At 38.7% G+C, this 18773-nt stretch overlaps 1 protein-coding gene across 1 annotated transcript in view; it reads right to left on the bottom strand.

The window, feature by feature from the left end:
* The window catches only part of Rpe (Ribulose-5-phosphate-3-epimerase), a 40912-nt gene extending 23699 nt beyond the window's left edge, over nt 1-17213 (bottom strand). Inside the window, exon 1 of the mRNA XM_067139136.2 lies at nt 16868-17213. Within this exon, the coding sequence (XP_066995237.2) occupies nt 16868-17107 (240 nt within the window). The 5' untranslated portion in view covers nt 17108-17213. The remainder of the gene's footprint in view (nt 1-16867) is intronic.
* Between the last annotated feature and the right edge of the window lie 1560 nt (nt 17214-18773).

The raw sequence follows: 18773 nt of genomic DNA, 5'->3' as shown, positions 1-18773 counted from the left end.
AAGTATTCACATAGTTGCAAAATTGTGACAAATTCAAATTCAGAACTCAATTATTGCCAAACAAATGACTAAAATTCTAAACCAGGATCAACCTTGACCACGGAGCAGCATATTAAGCAGCTTGAAACACTTTTGCGTAAGGAACCAAAACTAAATTCCAAAACTGGCAGTCTTCAGAATGGCACAAAGTCAAACTCTCACGTGACAAAATTAGTAATGAACACTGCCTGACAAAAACATTGAAGCACCCAGAACGGGAGGAGGAAACAAAATGAAACTTCAGTGATTACAAAATCGAGTCAAATTTACAAACAACTTGGCACTACGAGTCCAAGTATCAGTATGACGCTGCAACCCCTTCTGTCCTGAATACATGCACTGATTTGGTTGGGAAGGGTATCATAAAGCCATTGTATCCTATCCTCAAGCAAGCTAGCTCACAACTGTTGTAACTGGTCCTTGATATCCTGGATACTGGCACTGGGACGGAGTTGACATCCAAGCTGGTCCCACACGTTCTATTGGGAACGGATCTGGGGATCTTGCTAACCACGGGAGTACCGCAACAGTTCGTAGAGACACGTGCCGTGTGTGGACGAGCATTGTCCTGTTGAAAGGATGTCAGTGACATACCATTGTGCCTCAAGTTCTCTCAATCACTACCACTCACGACTTGAAGTCATAACCAATGGCTCCCCACACCATAATGCCAGAAGTAACACCGCTGTGCCTCTCGAAAACATTGGAAGAATGGAACTTCTCCCCAGGTCGCCGCCATACTCGCAGACGATGGTCATCCGGAGAAGCGCAGAACCAAGATTTATCGCTGAACACAATGCGATGCCATTAATCAGCAGTTCATGCTTCCTGGGCACGGCACCACTCCAAACACAGCCGTTTGTTTTTGGATGGCAGGCGCAAATGTGAAGGGGTTACGATGTGCTTGGTGCACAACACAGTGATCCTCCTCTGTAGTGGTCAGACAAGGTCGACCGGAACCTTGACGACGAGTATGCCTGCCCTCATATTCCCATGCAGTCCAACACTGGGCCACTATCACATCCGAATGCCCCAGAAATCTGCATACTGCACGATTTCACCAGCCGGCCAAATGGAAACCCACAATGAGGTCCTTTTCAAATTCTGTCACGTGCTGACAACACTGTCTCACATGAGTACGCGGCATCTATGTCTCCTTCACAGTGATTACTCAACATTTAACGCTGTTCATGCCACTTATATATGCTATCAGGCCTGGCAACAACATTAATGCATTCTGTTGGCCATTCTACCTGTTACAGAGAATTGCAACTCCAACCATTTACATACCTGCTTATGATGTGTACATGTTCAGTTACATTTATATCTGACCATTTCTTCTGAGTGCTCCAATCTTTTTGTCGGGCAGTGCATATGAAAATCATCATCATCACTAATTATCATCAATTCGCCTTTTCCAGCTGATAGTGGGTTGGGGCAAATATGGTTCCTCGCCACTTTGTCTTTTCTCTCCACCATTTCTCATCCAACACCGTGTTCCAGTCCAGGTTCCGTTGTCCTACGCTGTTCTTCACAGAGTCCATCCAACGTAATCACTGTCTCCCTTCATCTTCTCTTCCCTGTCATCTGTCTTTCCAGTGCTTGCCTTGGCAATATTTCTTTTTCATCTGCTTGACATGTCCAAACTACCTCAATCTGTTCTGTTCCAGTTTGTCATTTCGTTTTTCTCTTAACACAATGCCAACACACTTTGGGAGTGACGACCCAATCGTACTAATACCCTATATATGATTCATTCATTACATCCCTGACCCGGTCAATGACTGGAAAACAGGTTGTCGGTTTTCGTTCATTTTTTCTTCACAATGCTAACAAAAAAAGTGTGTTATAGAAAGCATTTAAAAACAAGAAATGTGAGTAAGGGTAAAACTTCCTTTGAGTGAGCCCAGACAAACAGTACTCACAAAGAGCTACCAATGAACTTGTACACAAGCCTTAAAATTTTGCTATGAGAAAGGGTAACTTCTAAAAAAGTCATATTAAAAAAACAGCAGCAGCTTTTAATTGCAAGCTCCTATGATAGAAAGCAAAATCTCAACTGAAACAGTAGACAAGTTTGGGCAGCCCCAGTTGTTGGCATGCATGAATTAATGACACTGTGTAAATCACATGGAACATGTATAACATGCTGCAGTAGGAGTAATCACTTACAGCAGAATGTTTGTACTTAGGTTTGTTTTGGAGAAAGATCAGTCAACATGCGTTTCTGAAAAATAACATAATAATTGTATGACCTCAGCTACCGTGTAGGCATTTTGATTTGACATCCTCCAGGCTATATGTGCATCTGATAGAAAGATGTTATGAATTCTGCTAATTTGACCAGATGGCAGAGTATAAACCAGATCTCTCTTGAGCAGTCTATGGCTGAGTTTTTATTAATTTTGTTAGGCAAACACTAAATGTATCACCCAAGATCTTTTACGCACTTACATCATACAACAAGGAGTGTCAAATGATTTTTTTTTTTTTTTTCCCCCCCTTCAAAATCTGACGACCTGTGCCAGGTCTGAATGTGCGATCTTGGTATCCGGAGGCCAATACTACCATTGAACCACAGAGGTAGATTGTTTCTGATAGGAAGACAGGTGATAATTTGAAAGAAAAAGGAATGGGTCAGCAGGTGCTTGAACTAATTGAAAATCATCCCACAAAATTTAAGACTTTCTTCAGAGACTGTTCTAAACATGCAAGTGTTGGTTAGTGATGGTGATTATTGTTTTAAGGGAAGTATAACTTGGCAACCATCTACTCTTAATACTAAACACAGAAAAAAGAGCTATCAATGAACTTGTACACAAGCCTTAAAATATTGCTATGAGAATGGGTAATTTCTAAAAAAAGTCATATTAAAAAAACAGCAGCAGCTTTTAATTGCAAGCTCCCATGATAGAAAGCGAAATCTCAACTGAAACAGTAGACAAGTTTGAAGAAGAAGGGCCATGAAAGGGTGATGACAAAAGACTCCCTAGGCTTGTCAAACCTAATACTGTTCAGGTTACAAGAGAACATGAGTTGACCAAAGGAGGACAGGTAGGAAAGATAAAAGTGAAGAGCTTGGCACAAGTAGATAGTGACAACTCACCTTCATTACCCGATAGAGAAACCTGTAAATGAAGCGCGAGCCATCTAGTAGGTTCGCATTCAAGGCTGGGTTGCAAATCACTGAAATCCCATGATAAGGCAGGTGTAATAATCATATAAATTCTCCTCTTCAAGTTATGTTTCTAGTACACAGTATCAATGAGTTCCACATTACTAACTATGCATTATGAAATAGGAAATCTGTAACATCATGATTGAATGAAGGTATCGAAAAAGCAACGTTTATTATCATATGTCCTGAGAAGTAGCATTCGGTGATATCTTGCAGCTCTTTTACAAGTGGAAGAAACAGCATGACTTGAAATTGGCAAATCCTGTTAAGCATAAAAAGATGATTTAAAACATACATATTCTTGATTTTTAAAAGCAGGAAGAGCAAAGTGACAAGATGAGACTGTGACCCTGGGATATTTTAAAAGACCTTTTAATTAGAAGAAGAAATATCAATGCATCTAATGTTGGGATTAATGACTTGAAGAAAAAGTACAGAATTAACTGCAAGAAAAAATCTGCACCTCATTCCTATGTGTATAAAGAAGAGTTGCCTTTGCTGGCAGGACCTAGTGTTTACAGTGCACTATGTCTTCTGGTATGGGCAAGAGTAATTTTGTTACTTTCATTGATCTGTCTATCTTATACTTGGCTTTGACATATGAAAGTGATTGAGGTATGAGCGATGCTAGTAATGCCGTTGCTTCTGCAGCCAGTCCCTGCTATGAATGGTGTGAAAATGTTGCTCATAGGGTCAGTTGGTGCATGCATTTCAGTGGGCTTGGCAGACTGATATGTAATAGCAACTTCTGGCTTGGTGAGGAAAGCAACGGGAAACTACCTCACTCCTCATTTCCCTAGTACGCCTCTTCAGTGAAGCCTAGGCCATCTATGACAGCTGTTGAGGATCCAACCAGCCTTAGGGCTGAAGACTGAACATACATACATACATACATACAGAAGAGAAAACTCTGAGAAAATCTTGGAGACAACTTGTGCAATTTGCGGACTATGCTCCTTCAATTTACATTTAAAGTGGACATGCATAAAATGGGGGCAAAATTAACTTTACATTTGTTGGTAAAATTCCACAAAAATTTTGCAAATTCATGCTTTGAAAAAAAACAGGTGCCTCCAGGTATGGCTAATAACGGGAATCTCCATTCAATTCCATTAATCAACGGAAATCTGAAGTACACAATCTCTAATAATATTTATGTCTTTCTTGCTAGTGTTGCACTACAGTAACTCGGTTAAGTTTTCGGCAATGGTGGGATAGGGAAGGGCTAGGACTGGGAAATGGCCGTGGCAATTGCCTAACACTCAAATGATGGTTATTTTAAACTACCTAGAACTACAGCAGCGGTAAGAAAAGTACAATACACATTGCACAGGACCCAAACATAGTATTTACAGCATTTATTAGGTTTCATATTTTCAGTGTTATTTCAGTTCCTTTATTACATTTTACAACAACGCATTTTGTAAGTACCAAAGTACAATAAACACGCAGAACCCAAACATCAGGTTTTTATTTTTTATTATGTTTCACGTCTGACCGACTCCTTGGCTGAATGATCAGCAGAGTCGCATTTGGTTCAGAGGGTCCCAGGTTCAATTCCCAGCCGTGTCAGAGACTTAAACCATAAATGGTTCATTTCCCTAGCTCGGGGGACTGGATGTTTGTACTTTCTCCAACATCCCTGCAACTTGCACAATACACACAAATCTATCCTCCACTAATATAACACGCAGTTTCCCATACAAGGTAGAAACCACCTACACTGGTCAGAGGGTCTGCCTTACAAGGGCTGCATCAGGCTAGCAATAGCCACACATTATTATTATTATTATTATTATTAGGTTTGATCATATATTCAGTTACAAGATATTAGATATTAGTTACAAGATATTCAGTGTTATTTCAGTTCCTTCATTATATTTTAACGGTTGCATTTTACACCATTTTGTAACTACATAAAATGATATACCGGTACTTGTGTTTCAGAGAAAGAACATCATTTGTGACATCAGCTATTGCTTATCATTATCATTGATACACTTCTTGCATATCAGTTACTGCTTTATTTGTCACTGACATTTCTTGCAATGAACCTTCTTGATGCGGCATTCTTGGCGTTTTCCACAAGTTGGCCAGTCACGTGATGAACAAAAATCTTGTGTTTTGTTATAGCAGAATGAGCACTGGTGACTTTTTTTTTTACTGGTGGTCTTTTTACCACAAGAAAAGATTGCTGGTCACCTGCTTGTCAACAGTGTAGCGATCTTAGTTCATTCAAGAGGTTTAAAATGACACATCTCTGAGAAATTTCCAAAGAATTACATGTGCAAAATAAAATCCAGTCATTTATAGCTACAAAATGCTGTACATTGCAGAAGATGGAAACAGACTGTGATGGTCTGATGCTGAACAAGTCCATGTACAAGCACATTTGATCAAGAAATTTGGTAAGATATCACCGTAACTGGATGCTTTTTGTCACTGACAGCTACTTCAATCTGCTTGTTCATAGTTCTCAGGATGCAAACTTTTTTTTCTTTATTTACACTGTTAAACAGTCAGAGATGTTTGGCTGTTTACCAATCTCTTTAACGAAAATAGTTCTCCACTTGTGTCACAAAATGGCAGAAGTTCTACGCAATTTGGTCACATGATAATAACAATAGATGTCCCTTTGGTCAGCAGGAAGTCTACAATCTTCTGTGATGTAAAAACAAACTGTCAGTAAGTGACAGTTCTCCCCTTATAAAGAAACAGATCCACGATATCCACCAAGTTGGTTTCTTCTGTCCCTTTCTTCATCCTTTCCCAAGTACATGGAACCACTCAAGTAATTGGATTCAATATCTGCAGCCAACCAGAATTTTAATCCAAACTTATCAGGCTTATTCACCATGTATTGGATGAACTTACAACATGCTTTACATGGTAAGGGTTACACATCAATTGTGATGTTTTCACCGGCTGTAAAGCACAGCTGAGTTTTCAAAAAAAGGAAACCATAAGCTAGGGCAAAGTTGTCATTGATAAGCCAAGTCGAACATGTTTTTCTATCAAACTGGAGAACCCTCAAAAATTCCTTCAAGCAGCCATGCGACATGGTTTTGGTAAATACTGCAGATCACCAATACTTTGACCACATGTCGTTCACATCTAACGAAGAACAATGCATGGCTCCCCTTGTGTACATTAAAGCAATAAAAGCTTCAAGTTCTACCAAAGAACCATTCCATGAATCTGACTCCAATTGTCTGTGAGCTGCTTCAATGGTGCACTTTTGAATATGCTTCAGTACAAATTCTGAAAATAACAGACACCACGATGAAGCCCTATTCCTTTCAATATGTCTCCTTGCATATGGAGTAGGACCTTTCTTGTCCTTCATGACATTTTGTACACCAAATCTACTTCTTAGAATACCGCTTTCATTCAGTATTTTCCACTCACATTAATCACAAGTGCAAAGATTGACTAGTTCACGGACATTACGCTGATTACCGGTTGCCAGGCACAAACTAGTGCCATCAAAATCTAATGCTTCTTCTGAAGAGCTAAGATTGGCTAGTGTAGGAAATAACTGTTGGAAAAAAAGACCTAGATCTTGTCCAACACTAACTTGTTAAGAAGGAAGCCATACCTTCCAGTGTCAACTCAGTTAAATGTAATTTAAAAGCTTTTCAGTCTGTCGAACACACTAGTTCAATATAAATACTACTGTATAACATACGTGTAAATAACACACTATTGAACAAGGAATTAAAACACACGCTATTAAACATGATGATGAGCTTGCTGTTTAAAGGGGCATAACATCGAGGTCATCGGCCCCTAATGGTACAAAATGGAATGATAAACAAAAAGTTCAAAATCATCCACTGACCAAAATAAAAAATGTCATGAAAAATGAATAGATGGACATGAACTCAAAACAAAAACAAAAAAACAGTGGATCCAACTCAAAAAAGATCATAAATAATAGTATTACTGACCAAGGGGCCACTTTAAAGCACAATCCTGAATCGAGGATGCTTGATGTCTAAAGGGGTCCAAAATCCAGGTCAAAGGCCCCTCAGAATGGTACTTATCGCTAGTAAAGTAGAACCATGGTATTTGTCATGTTGGGGTACTAATCAAAAGTAGCGAAGACTCACGGTGTTCCACACATGATGGTACTACTCACAAGTATTGTACGTCGTACAGGTAACGCAGACCTATGGCGTTTCTCACACAATGGCACCACTCATAGCCAACGCAAACCGATGAGGTTCCTCACCTAGGTGTAATAGTCATGGGTGCCGGTATTCCCGTGGTGCTCCTCACATAGTGGGTACTAGTCACAGGCAACGCAGACCCATGGTGTCGCTCATATAGCGGTACAACTCACAGGCAACGCCCAGACCCGTGGTGTTGTTCACATGGATACGACTCACGACTACCGGAAACCCACAGGGGAACCACTCTCTGCTGCTACTAATCACAAACCTATTTCGTACCTAATATAGTAGTACTACTCGCAAGTAAAGGCGACCCAGGATGTTCCCCGCGTGATGGTACTAATCAAAAGTAGTTTCATGGTTCTAAGACAATCATCCCTTGGTCACCCCTTTTAGTTGCCTCTCACAACAGGCAGGGGATACCGTGGGTGTATTTTTTGTCTATGGCCCCCACCCAGAGGGGGAAGAGAGAGAGAAAAAAGAAGAAGAAAGAAGGGATCCGTCACTTCAAGAAATGAAGTAACAGACGAAGAAAGGCAAGGGCCAAGAAGAGCGTGAAAATGAGACTCCCTAGGCCTCGAATGCTCTAATACCATCGGGGTCGGAAAAGAACAAGAGTTGACCAAGGGAGGTTGGACAGGATAAACGAAAGTGAGAGCCTGGCACAAGTAAGTGGAAGCAATGCCAATCTTGATTAATAAATTTCTTGATTAATAAATTTCATGATGTTCCGTATTGATATCTATAGTATGTCATAGAAAGAAAGAGATCCACCTTATCAATACTAAATGTAATGTTGTTATTTAAAACAGGACCGGTTTCGACTTATTACAAGTCATCTTCAGCTGTCATTTACATACACATTAGAATACATAATCAAACAGTTGTATCTTACAAATAAACATGTCTTGTTTGATAGACATTAGGTAATATGTCTAGAAGTGAAATTCTGCTTCTTACATCTAGGTTTAAAGTATCAAGAATATTAAAAAGATATCTATCTTTAACACATTAAAAAATTACAACACATGATAAAATTTGTTGTTTACACCTAACCTTGAATATAGCATTATCGTTCGAGTTTTACTAATAATAGTTCTTTAAATGAAGCAATGCCAAGACGCAGCTAAGGGTCCCGTGGTCACTAATCCACACTCCCAAGTTGAGAGCCCCTTGGGCCCCTTTTAGTCGCCTCTTATAACAGGTACGGGATACCGCAGGTGTGTTCTACATGTGCGTCCCCCAGCCGCAGGGGTCACTATTACACCAAAAATGATAAGTTTCATTTTTAAAAGAACATCATAGATTCTATCAAGTCACACTCAATATTTGGAAATATTTGTTTATTTCTATCCACTCTATGAAATTGAAATTCGGAACTTATCTTAACGAAGTACTGCCTTGTCTCCACTCCAGCATACAATGTGAGGTGTTTGAAAATACCGCTCTTTCATTGGCTTGAATCAAAACTGGCGGCCAATGAAAGAGCAATTTTTTTCAAACGCCTCGCATTGTATGTTGGGTGTGGAGACATTAAGCTAAGCTATGTGTTTGGATAGAAATTAACAAATACAGTATTTCCAAATACTGAGCATGACTTGATAGAATCTGATGATGTTCTTTTAAGAAGGAAACATGTCTTTCTTTGTTTAATGGCGTCAGGTCGCCATGGCGCCTAAAATTCTTTTTTCGGCGCCTTCTTTCTTGAGCTGAGTATAATCTCCCCCCTTCACATATTTAATTCCCAGTTTGGTGTCGCTGAACTATTGCAAAGCACATGGAATAATATACAATCCATACAATTTATCGAACTCAGTTGAACAAGAGAATGAGGTTAGATAACGTGGTGCTCTTGGTAAGTTAGGTATGGGCGATTTATGCTTTGATATTAACGTTATTACCATTTTAAATAATAATCAAGGCCGCATTATAAAAGCAATAGAAGAAAAATGAATGTGTTGTTTGGGTGTCGAGAAAAGAAAGTATTACGACAGAGAAATAACTTGAATATTCTTCTCATGTAAATGACACGAATAATATCCTGTGATGCTCCTTTACTATCAAAACAGAATCTCTTTTGCTACTAAATTGATTACTGGTATTTTAACAGAGCTGTTATTGTAAAGTGAAAGAGAACGTACTCTCATGGAATTTATTTCCGTATTATTTATTGTTTATTGTATGGCAAGTATACAAAAGAAAAAGAAAATTTACACTATATACAAGGACAAGAATGTTGGTAGCGTTCACATTTACAAATCAATGTCCAGTTGCTGTAGCCATTCTAAGAAGGGGAGTGTAGCACTGATGACATATTGGGCTGGTCCACCATACTTCTTCAGAGGGCATTCCTCAATAATGTGCTGCACTGACTGGAAAGGGGCTCCACAATCACAGGCAGGGTATTCTCGAAGTCCCCACTTATGTAGCATGGCATTACATCTAGTGTGGCCTGTTCAGAAGATTTATTTCCGTATGTTGACAGCACATGTTCATGAACACAAAAGGCATAATAAGGATGTCTTGTAAAGTATGGGTTGCTCCTTGTATCATACTTTTTTTTCTTAGATAAGTAGGTAGATAATGCTTAAACTTTAGGTTATTAATCCTATAAAATGCAACACTAATACATAAACAAGAATTGTAAAATTTGGTGTTGCTGACAATATTCACTTTGTTATTTACATTTTACAAGTTTCTTAGAACAGTATCAAAATATGAGTATGCAATAAACGGGTAGTTTCATAAATTTGTATACATAATGACATGTCTTATTTAGCTCACTGTCCTGCTGTCTTTACATACTGTGGTAATCTGTTGTAGTGTATAAAACTATAAAATCACAATACCTATTGCTATTACTCCAGTGTTTTATTTTTCAGAAGGATAGACGTCAGTATGTTAATGATGCGAGTACTATAAAAAATACCTGGCTCCTAGGTTTGAGTGCTGGCTCCTAGATTTCAAAACATTTGTCATGGCCTGATAGCATGTATTTTCATTCCTTGTTCAATAGTGTGTTATTTACAGGTATGTTATAAACTTAGCGTAATATTCATACTGAATTTGTGTGTTCAACAGGCTGAAAAGTTTTCAAGTTACATTTTACAACACTAATTTTTTTTCTTTTTTTTTTTTTTGCTAGGGGCTTTACGTCGCAGCGCCTCTACACGTTTACAACACTAACTTGGGTGAGCTCCAGAAAGATCATGTGACTATCGAGAAAGTCTCAAAAGGAAATACAAAACTCAAAAGCATTGAAAGGCATCAAACTGGATTCAGTTGACTACCTCTCAAGGATCAAAACAAGACACCAACCCAGAAAAACCAGACAGCATGAAGTCCCCAGGACAATCAAACTCGACACAGAACAACTTAAGAACACCCAAGAAGTAAGTCAGAGGTTGAACAATGCAGATCTGAATAACTGGAACCAACTGAAGGAAGTCCTATTCAAGATGGCTAGTGAAATCACCCTCCTCATAAGAAGAAGGTAGCATGTGTGGTAGACCTAAGGCTGTAAATACACATCAGACCAAAGACAAACATCTTGGCTGCGATGGAACTCTGGGAAGACCAGGGAAAACTGGAAGAAATTTGTGGAACAAGAGGAAGTTCCACAGCCAATAAAGTGAACCTCCGTGCACAACCAAATGATCCAGATTGAAAGAGCTTCATTAAAAATTACTCCAGACACATTTTATAAAACTTTCAAGCAGAATCTCAGTAAGTACGCTCTACTGAACCTTCACTTCACAGATTCGCAAGACAACAAGGATAACTGCGACGTCTAGAGGGGCAATAGGAAAATGGTTGACAAATTGTTAAAAGATTCAAAACATAACACGACTATTTCAAGTTTACCACCTTCTCCAGGCACTCCACCAAGCTAGGTCTGTGATAATACCATGGCCCTGATTGAAGAAATTGAAAGATTAAAAAAACAGATGAAAGAAAAACTAGCAATGTCCTTAAACTAAAATTAGAGATAGCACAAAGCAAATTCCATCAAAGCCGCATACCTATAATTTGTGTAAGGAGTTACTTAAATGTAGGAGGTTAAAAAATTCTATTCAGAGCATCCATACAAAACTGGCGAACGGTTTGAAAGGAATTTTTACTGAAAATCGAACTCACAAACAAGCAAAAACACATTAATTGGACTGATGAAGACATATCGGCGGCTTTCACTTTAAGGTATCTAGGGAAGAAAACTTACATTTATATGAGACAAAAACTGCATTACCCTCTGCCATGACTTTCAATGCAGGAAAAATGGGCTTCAAAAATTGACATGCGAAACAGAAGTGGAATCCTGGAAGATATTCTGCGTATGATGAAGATTGCTGCTGTCTCGTATAGACCACGAGAAAATTGCAGTCCTCCAGTTTGACAAAATGCACGTTAAAAGTGCTTTCAAATATGACCTCCTTAAGGATGAAATTATAGGCTCCAGTTCACAACTACAAGCTGTAAAGAGGACTGTTTAAGTATTGGAAGCAAGTAATTTATGCAGATTTCGATAAAAAGATGACAAAAGACATACCGGATAATTTGGTTTCTCGTCATTCGGAAATAGGGTACAAAGTAATGGCATGTGTCTGTGACATGGGCGCAGCAAATCGAGGCTTGAGGAAAGCATATGGAATCAATGAATCAAAAACATGGTTTTTGAACCCACGGACGTCAGAAAAAGTGTACTTCTTTCCCGATACCCCTCACTTGTTGAAACTAATTAGGAATTGATTTCTCGACACTGGCTTTGAATTTTCTGATGGTGAAGTTGTCTCAAAGGAATCTGTGGAAGCTCTGGTTAAGAATGACAGCCACGAAATTAAAGGATGCCACAAAATCGATGTCAGTCATCTAAACTGCAGGGGCACAGAAAAGGATGAATGTAAGAAAAGCTGCAGAATTAATGTCACACACTGTAACTACAGCATCATGTAATTTCAAATTGGGAGATGATGAAACTGTTGCTGAAAGCACAAGTGAATTCACTGAAAATGTTAATAATTGGTACGATCTCATGAACTCCTACAGTCCGGCGATTTCTTAAGTCCCTAGCAAAAATATGTATGGTCTTCAGTTAAAACAAGAAGATGAAATTTTAGATAAAATGTGTGGCCTTATTAACAGTATGACCTGCAAGGGGAAAAGAGTTAAGTGTTCGAGAAAGCTATTCTTGTGACTATCTCCCCCTTGAAATATCTGATCTCAGAAGTTCAGAATCTAGGAATGAAGTAAATTTTAACCCACCGACTGAACCAAGATTCACTCAAGAATTTTTCCCAGATCCGTTCTCGAGGAGGATTATACAACCATACCACACCACTGAATGCTTCTTTATCATTTTCGGATTATTATTCTCGGAAATAATGCCAGAAAAATAGAGAAACACAAGAACTAGCGAATAGAAACCTCTGATGAATATCTCTCATCACAAATGCTGAGGAAGTGCAGAACAATGTGTCATGAGTTAGAATATTATCCTGTTGAATTAGAGGTCAAAGGTTTGAATTACATTGCAGGTTGGATGGCTAAAAAACACGAAAGCACTCATCCACACTTAGGTTCCCAAATAGACAAAGGAGGAACATACGACAGTACGTATTGTTCAGGGTCCTGGGTTCAAAGTCTGTCATACGGTGGTCTTACAGAGCCGACAGCTGAATGGTCACAAACTTTACGAAATATGGAGAAACCTTTCTGTTTTTATCATGGACGTACAAAGTGATGGAGATCTGGATGCTGAAATACAACACAGGGTAAATAACGGATGAATGAATTTGAAGAAATTGAGTGGAGTACTGTGTGATAAGGAGGTCAGTTGCAGGATGAAAGGAAAGCTCTATAAATCTGTGGTGAGATCTGCAATATTTTTTAGTGCAGAAACTTGGCTGATCACAAAAGCCCAAGAGAAAACGATGGAAGTGGCAGAAATGAGAATGTTAAGATGGATGAGTGCAATTACAAGAAAGAAGAAATGAGTAAGGAATGGTTTTTTTCTTTTTGCTTTACGTCGCACCGACACAGATAGGTCTTATGGCGACGATGGGACAGGAAATGGCTAGGAGTGGGAAGGAAGCGGCCGTGGCCTTAATTAAGGTACAGCTCCAGCATTTGCCTGGCGTGAAAATGGGAAACCACGGAAAACCATTTTCAGAGCTGCCGACAGTGGGGTTCGAAACTACTATCTCCCGAATACTGGATACTGGCCGCACTTAAGCGACTGCAGCTATCGAGCTCGATAAAGGAATGATTACATCAGAGTATCAGTGAAAGTGGGACCCATAAGAAAGAAGGTTCAAGAAAGTAGGTTAAGATGATATGGACAAGTGCAGAGAAGAGGGGCGGACTACGTGGGGAAAATAACTGGAAACCTGAAGGTTCAAGGAAGAGAGGGACACCAAAAATGAGATGGAAAGTCAGGGTAGAAGGGGATGTAAGAAGAAAAGGTTGGAAGAGGGAAGAAGCATTGGATAGACATTTATGGAAGAGAAGAATCTACCAAAGCAACGCTGAAACTATGTGATGTAGGAAAAGGCTGAGATAAAAAAAGAAGAGAATGAGTGTTTGGGTCCCACTATCAGAGTGCGCACTGGGCATGGAAGAAGTGGCTCTGTGATGCATTCTTAGGTTCTTCGACCTTCTCCAAGCTGTCACTGCCATAGTGAATTCCACACTATGCAACACATCACCTTCAGGTGCCCACAGAGCCCTCCGCGGAAATACTGATGACTTTCTGAAAGCTTCAACAACGGCTATTCAGTGGCTGCAACAACTGGACGTCCTTAGTTTTTATTTTTCATTTGTTAATTTATGCATTTACTTATATTTGACATCATTTCTGTGTTTTTGTATTTTTTTAATTTTTTTGTATTGCACATCTATTCTGATTTCTACTTTGTTTTACCTTGACTTTTTATATTTATTCCATTTTGTAAATTATTTGCTGCTTTCATGTTATTCAATTTGTGTGCTACTTAACTTGTACAATCAATCAATCAATCAATCAATCAATCAATCAATCAATCAATCAATCAATCAATCAATCAATCAATCAATCAATAATCTATATTAATATCCAGCTCCATGGCTAAATGGTATGCTGGCCTTTGGTCTACATGGTCCCAGGTTCGATTCCCAGCTCGGTCAGTATTTTAACCTCAATTGGTTAATTCCAACAGCTCGAGAGATGGGTGTGCGTGCCGTCTTCAGCATTATAATTCAACACAGGTAGGGCCCCATCATCCCAGACACAATGGTCGCCTGTAAGACGTCATTCGAAAGACCTGTACCAGACCTCTCCAGAGGATATACGCCATTATTATTATTATTATTCAACTGTCATTGCAGATATTAAAATAAGATGAAATTCATCAATAGTTTTTTTAATTATATGTTTTATGCTTGTCATTCTTTGTTGTAAATGCTCTAGATTTTTTTTTTTTTTTGCTTTACGTCGCACCGACACAGATAGGTCTTACGGCGACGATGGAAGAGGAAAGGGCTAGGACTGGGAACGAAGTGGCCGTGGCCTTAATTAAGGTACAGCCCCAGCATTTGCCTGGTGTGAAAATGGGAAACCACGGAAAACCATCTTAAGTGCTGCTGACAGTGGGGTTCGAACCCACTATCTCCCGATTACTGGATACTGGCCGCACTTAAGCGACTGCAGCTATCGAGCTCGGTCTTTTACAATCTAGATTACTTCTAATCATGGGAAACCAGAACAGAGTTTAAAAAAAAAGAGAAGTTCTTTGAGGTTTTCAAGGGAAGTGTACAGAGTATACGCTGAGGCAGCTAAATGAAACTAGGCTCACGGAAAGCAGGTCACAAGTCCATTTCGGCTGACATACAAAAGTTATATAACACTGCTCCCTAAGTTTCCCATTGCAGCTGACTTGAACATTTTTGGTGTTGTTTATCCTTGTATCTTTATTGCCTTTGAGTGTGTAAATTAATCTTGCAACTATGCTTGTGACCAGTGCAAATAATCATAAATTACAATGATTTCCAAGGATGAAATGTGCAGATCCTAAGGCAGCAATGCATCTTTTGCTACAACACCATGGAACTTTCAATGATGTTCCAAAGGGAGAAGATATACATCTTCAACTAAATCAAGGAAATGCTTGAAAAGGAAAATGTCATCAAATGGTCAAAGAAGAGAAGATACTCCTAATTGTTGATTCCAGAACTGGGTATAGTAACACACAGGTTCTTTAACACAACTTCTTCCGTCCAGACAAGAATGTTGTCGAACACATTACATACACGTCTCTGATCCCAGTAGCAGATTACAATATATGGCATGTAATGCAAGCACTTGTTCACTTCTAGTTTTCTGCTCCCCACTTCCCAAACTTGATCAAGTATAATTTTTACAAGAGTGGATAGAGGCCGCAGATGAAGAACCTGCTTCATCATGGTTCCTTTTGATAGTACCAGTGATACTTATGAAATGTTAGCTTTTATATTATGTGCTTATTGTACAAATTACTACTACAATTATCATCTTCTTGCTATCAATGATTTACACAACTGTAAGTTGTAACTCTAAAATGAAGGCATGAAAAATGCTCTGCACAGTTCTGTCTTGCAACATGTGTGAATACACACAACTTTTCACTTTAGAAGACAACTATGTGTCAGCTTTCTGTGAGCCAGCTTACATTAAACTGCTCAACTTAAACTTCTTTTTTTTTTCTTTGTTATTTGCTTCACGTCCCACTAAGTACTTTTACGGTTTTCGGAGACGCCGAGATGCCGGAATTTACTCCCTCAGGAGTTTTTTTACTTGCCAGTAAATCTACTGACACGAGGCTGGCATATTTGAGCACCTTCAAATACCACCGGACTGAGCCAGGATCGAGCCTGCCAAGTAGGGGTCAGAAGGCCAGCGCCTCAACCGTCTGAGCCACTCAGCCCGGCAAACAAACTTCAGACACATCCTTTGATAGATGTGTCCTCAATTTCTACTACTTAATTTTCCATCTATGGTGTTAAGGTCATTCCATTTTCCATTACCAGACTACACCAGGAAAATTTCTTGGAAGAAGCTTCTTGTTCTTTATTACCATTAGGAAAGTGGCATGATACTCGCTTGTTTTCTGAAAGGGCTGTCAAGAAATTGCACATAAAAAGCAATAGCTAAATGAATATGATTTCTGCTAAGAATACATGAAATCAGAGGAAAGTATATTAGTGAAGATCCTTGCAGCATTAAAAATAGCCTACACATGTATCTGGGTGGTGGTAGTACTTGTCTCAAAAACAATAGCTCTCTTATTAACACAGATAACAGACAATGAATATACCATTCAAATGTAATTCCACACCAGGAAAAATGCATCCCTATATGCAAAATTAACCAACAACTGTGGCCTTAATTAAGGTACAGCCCCCCGGCATTTGCCTGGTGTGAAAATGGGAAACCACTGTAATTCTAAAAGAAATAAAGTACGAATACCTGTTCGGGTTTAGACACCATCATATGAGTTTCAAGAAAAGCATCAGGAATTTTCGGTCTTAAACATTTAATGACAGGATGGCCGAAGGTTATATTCGGCACAAAATGCCCATCCATAACATCCAAGTGCAGGTAGTCAGCCCCACTGTCCAGTAACCGAACAGACTCTTTATGGAGTTCGGACAGGTCAGCATTTAAAACCGAGGGCCCAATTTTACAAGATAATTCACATCTGGCCATAACGTTGCAAATACAATTATAATATCCTTTGAAATTGAAATCCTCAATAAACAAATGTCATGCACTGTACGTGCTACTACCGCATGAACACATGTGATCAAAGAGAATGTGATAGTGGAGTGCAGAAGTACAGTGTGCAACACGTGTGCAACCTAAAAAAAAAAAAAAAAAAGTACGAAAGAGAATAAGTAGAAATGTGCATGACCCTTATCAAGAACCGATGCTACACGCGGCATACACTGTAAAACTTCAGGAAATAGAGTAAAACTGCATATCATCGTGGATATTCCCTAACGTCTACAGTGGCCAGGCTTTCAGTTATTATGGGACAACAGACAATTCCCACACACACAATTCAACTTGGATACCCCTCAATTCTCATAATCATCAACACCGAATTGGAAATGTCCACTAAGAAAATAAAACATGTCTTAAGTATCAGCATAAGATACAAAGTGGGCGAGGGAAGGGGGGCAGATAAGTAATTAACTGAAAAACATTCATAGGTATCATATACTGTTCCAAAAACAAACAAAAAGGAACCAGGGATAGAATATGTACAGGGACACAAGGCTCTACCAAATACAGTAGAGACATACGCGACACTCCCGGATTTAGCCTTGATAAAATGGGAGACAATTCGACGGTGGCGCTTGTAGTGACTTGACCTAAAAAGTCGCGCTAAATTCAAATACCAATGGAAATGCATATATACGAAAATTGATAAATAAATTACGTCTTGAAAGAATGTATTATTGAGATATTAACTTCGAAGTTGCTAAACCAATTCTGAATAAATGAATGAAGAATTATTTAAAAGGTTATTATTTAAAAAGTGAAATTAGACATATAAACAAGATGTGAAATGGACTGCTGTGAAATGGGTTGATCTTTCATTTATGCATTACTTTTTTTGCTTTAGCATCCTTTCCTGAACTTTTACGGTTAGATTTGTCTTTTTTCTCATTGAAAAACATTGTATTAAGTTATTACATTAAGACACATGTCAATAAAAATATCGGCACATTATACATGATGCAATGAATTAACATTTAAAAGCTGGACAATTTTCCTCTTAACATGAAGCCTACTAACAGAAAGAAAGTGTATAAAATCGCGGCTTTAATCTGAAAAGAGGGATAAAAGAAAGAAAAGTATGAAAATGTTGTCGATAGTGATGCTTTGAGGAATATTTACGTACAATTAGAGTAAAATGATCTGAACAGATCTTATAATTCTTATATAAGTGTAACGTCCCTTCTTTCTCGTACACCTTATGTAATTCACTTCTGTGACATTTCAAAACCCACAGATCACACCTAGAACAACAAATCGGTATTGAAGGTTAACTGCTGCTCTATACAATAAAATATGCGTATTAAGCCAGTTAAAATGTGGTTCGAGCAGGTCAGAAGATTATGAAGTACTATAAAAATATCTTTGTCACTGGAAGAATATAAATGCAAACACAATATTACTTACATTTTCTTGTCACGAGGGTAGCGAAAGAAAGACAGCGCATTCTTCTCTACTTCATAGTTACTGCAGCCAAACACAGCACATACCTTTCCTCTCATGTTGAGAGGAGATATCAAGGAATGACACTCGCTACTATTTAATTATGTCAACTCACTGAAAACGTATAAATAACATCAAAAACTTCACA

This window comes from Anabrus simplex, chromosome 1, assembly GCF_040414725.1.
Source record: "Anabrus simplex isolate iqAnaSimp1 chromosome 1, ASM4041472v1, whole genome shotgun sequence".
Taxonomy (NCBI): domain Eukaryota; kingdom Metazoa; phylum Arthropoda; class Insecta; order Orthoptera; family Tettigoniidae; genus Anabrus; species Anabrus simplex.
The sequence above is the reverse complement of the archived record's forward strand: the minus strand, read 5'-3'. Positions and strand labels throughout refer to the sequence as shown.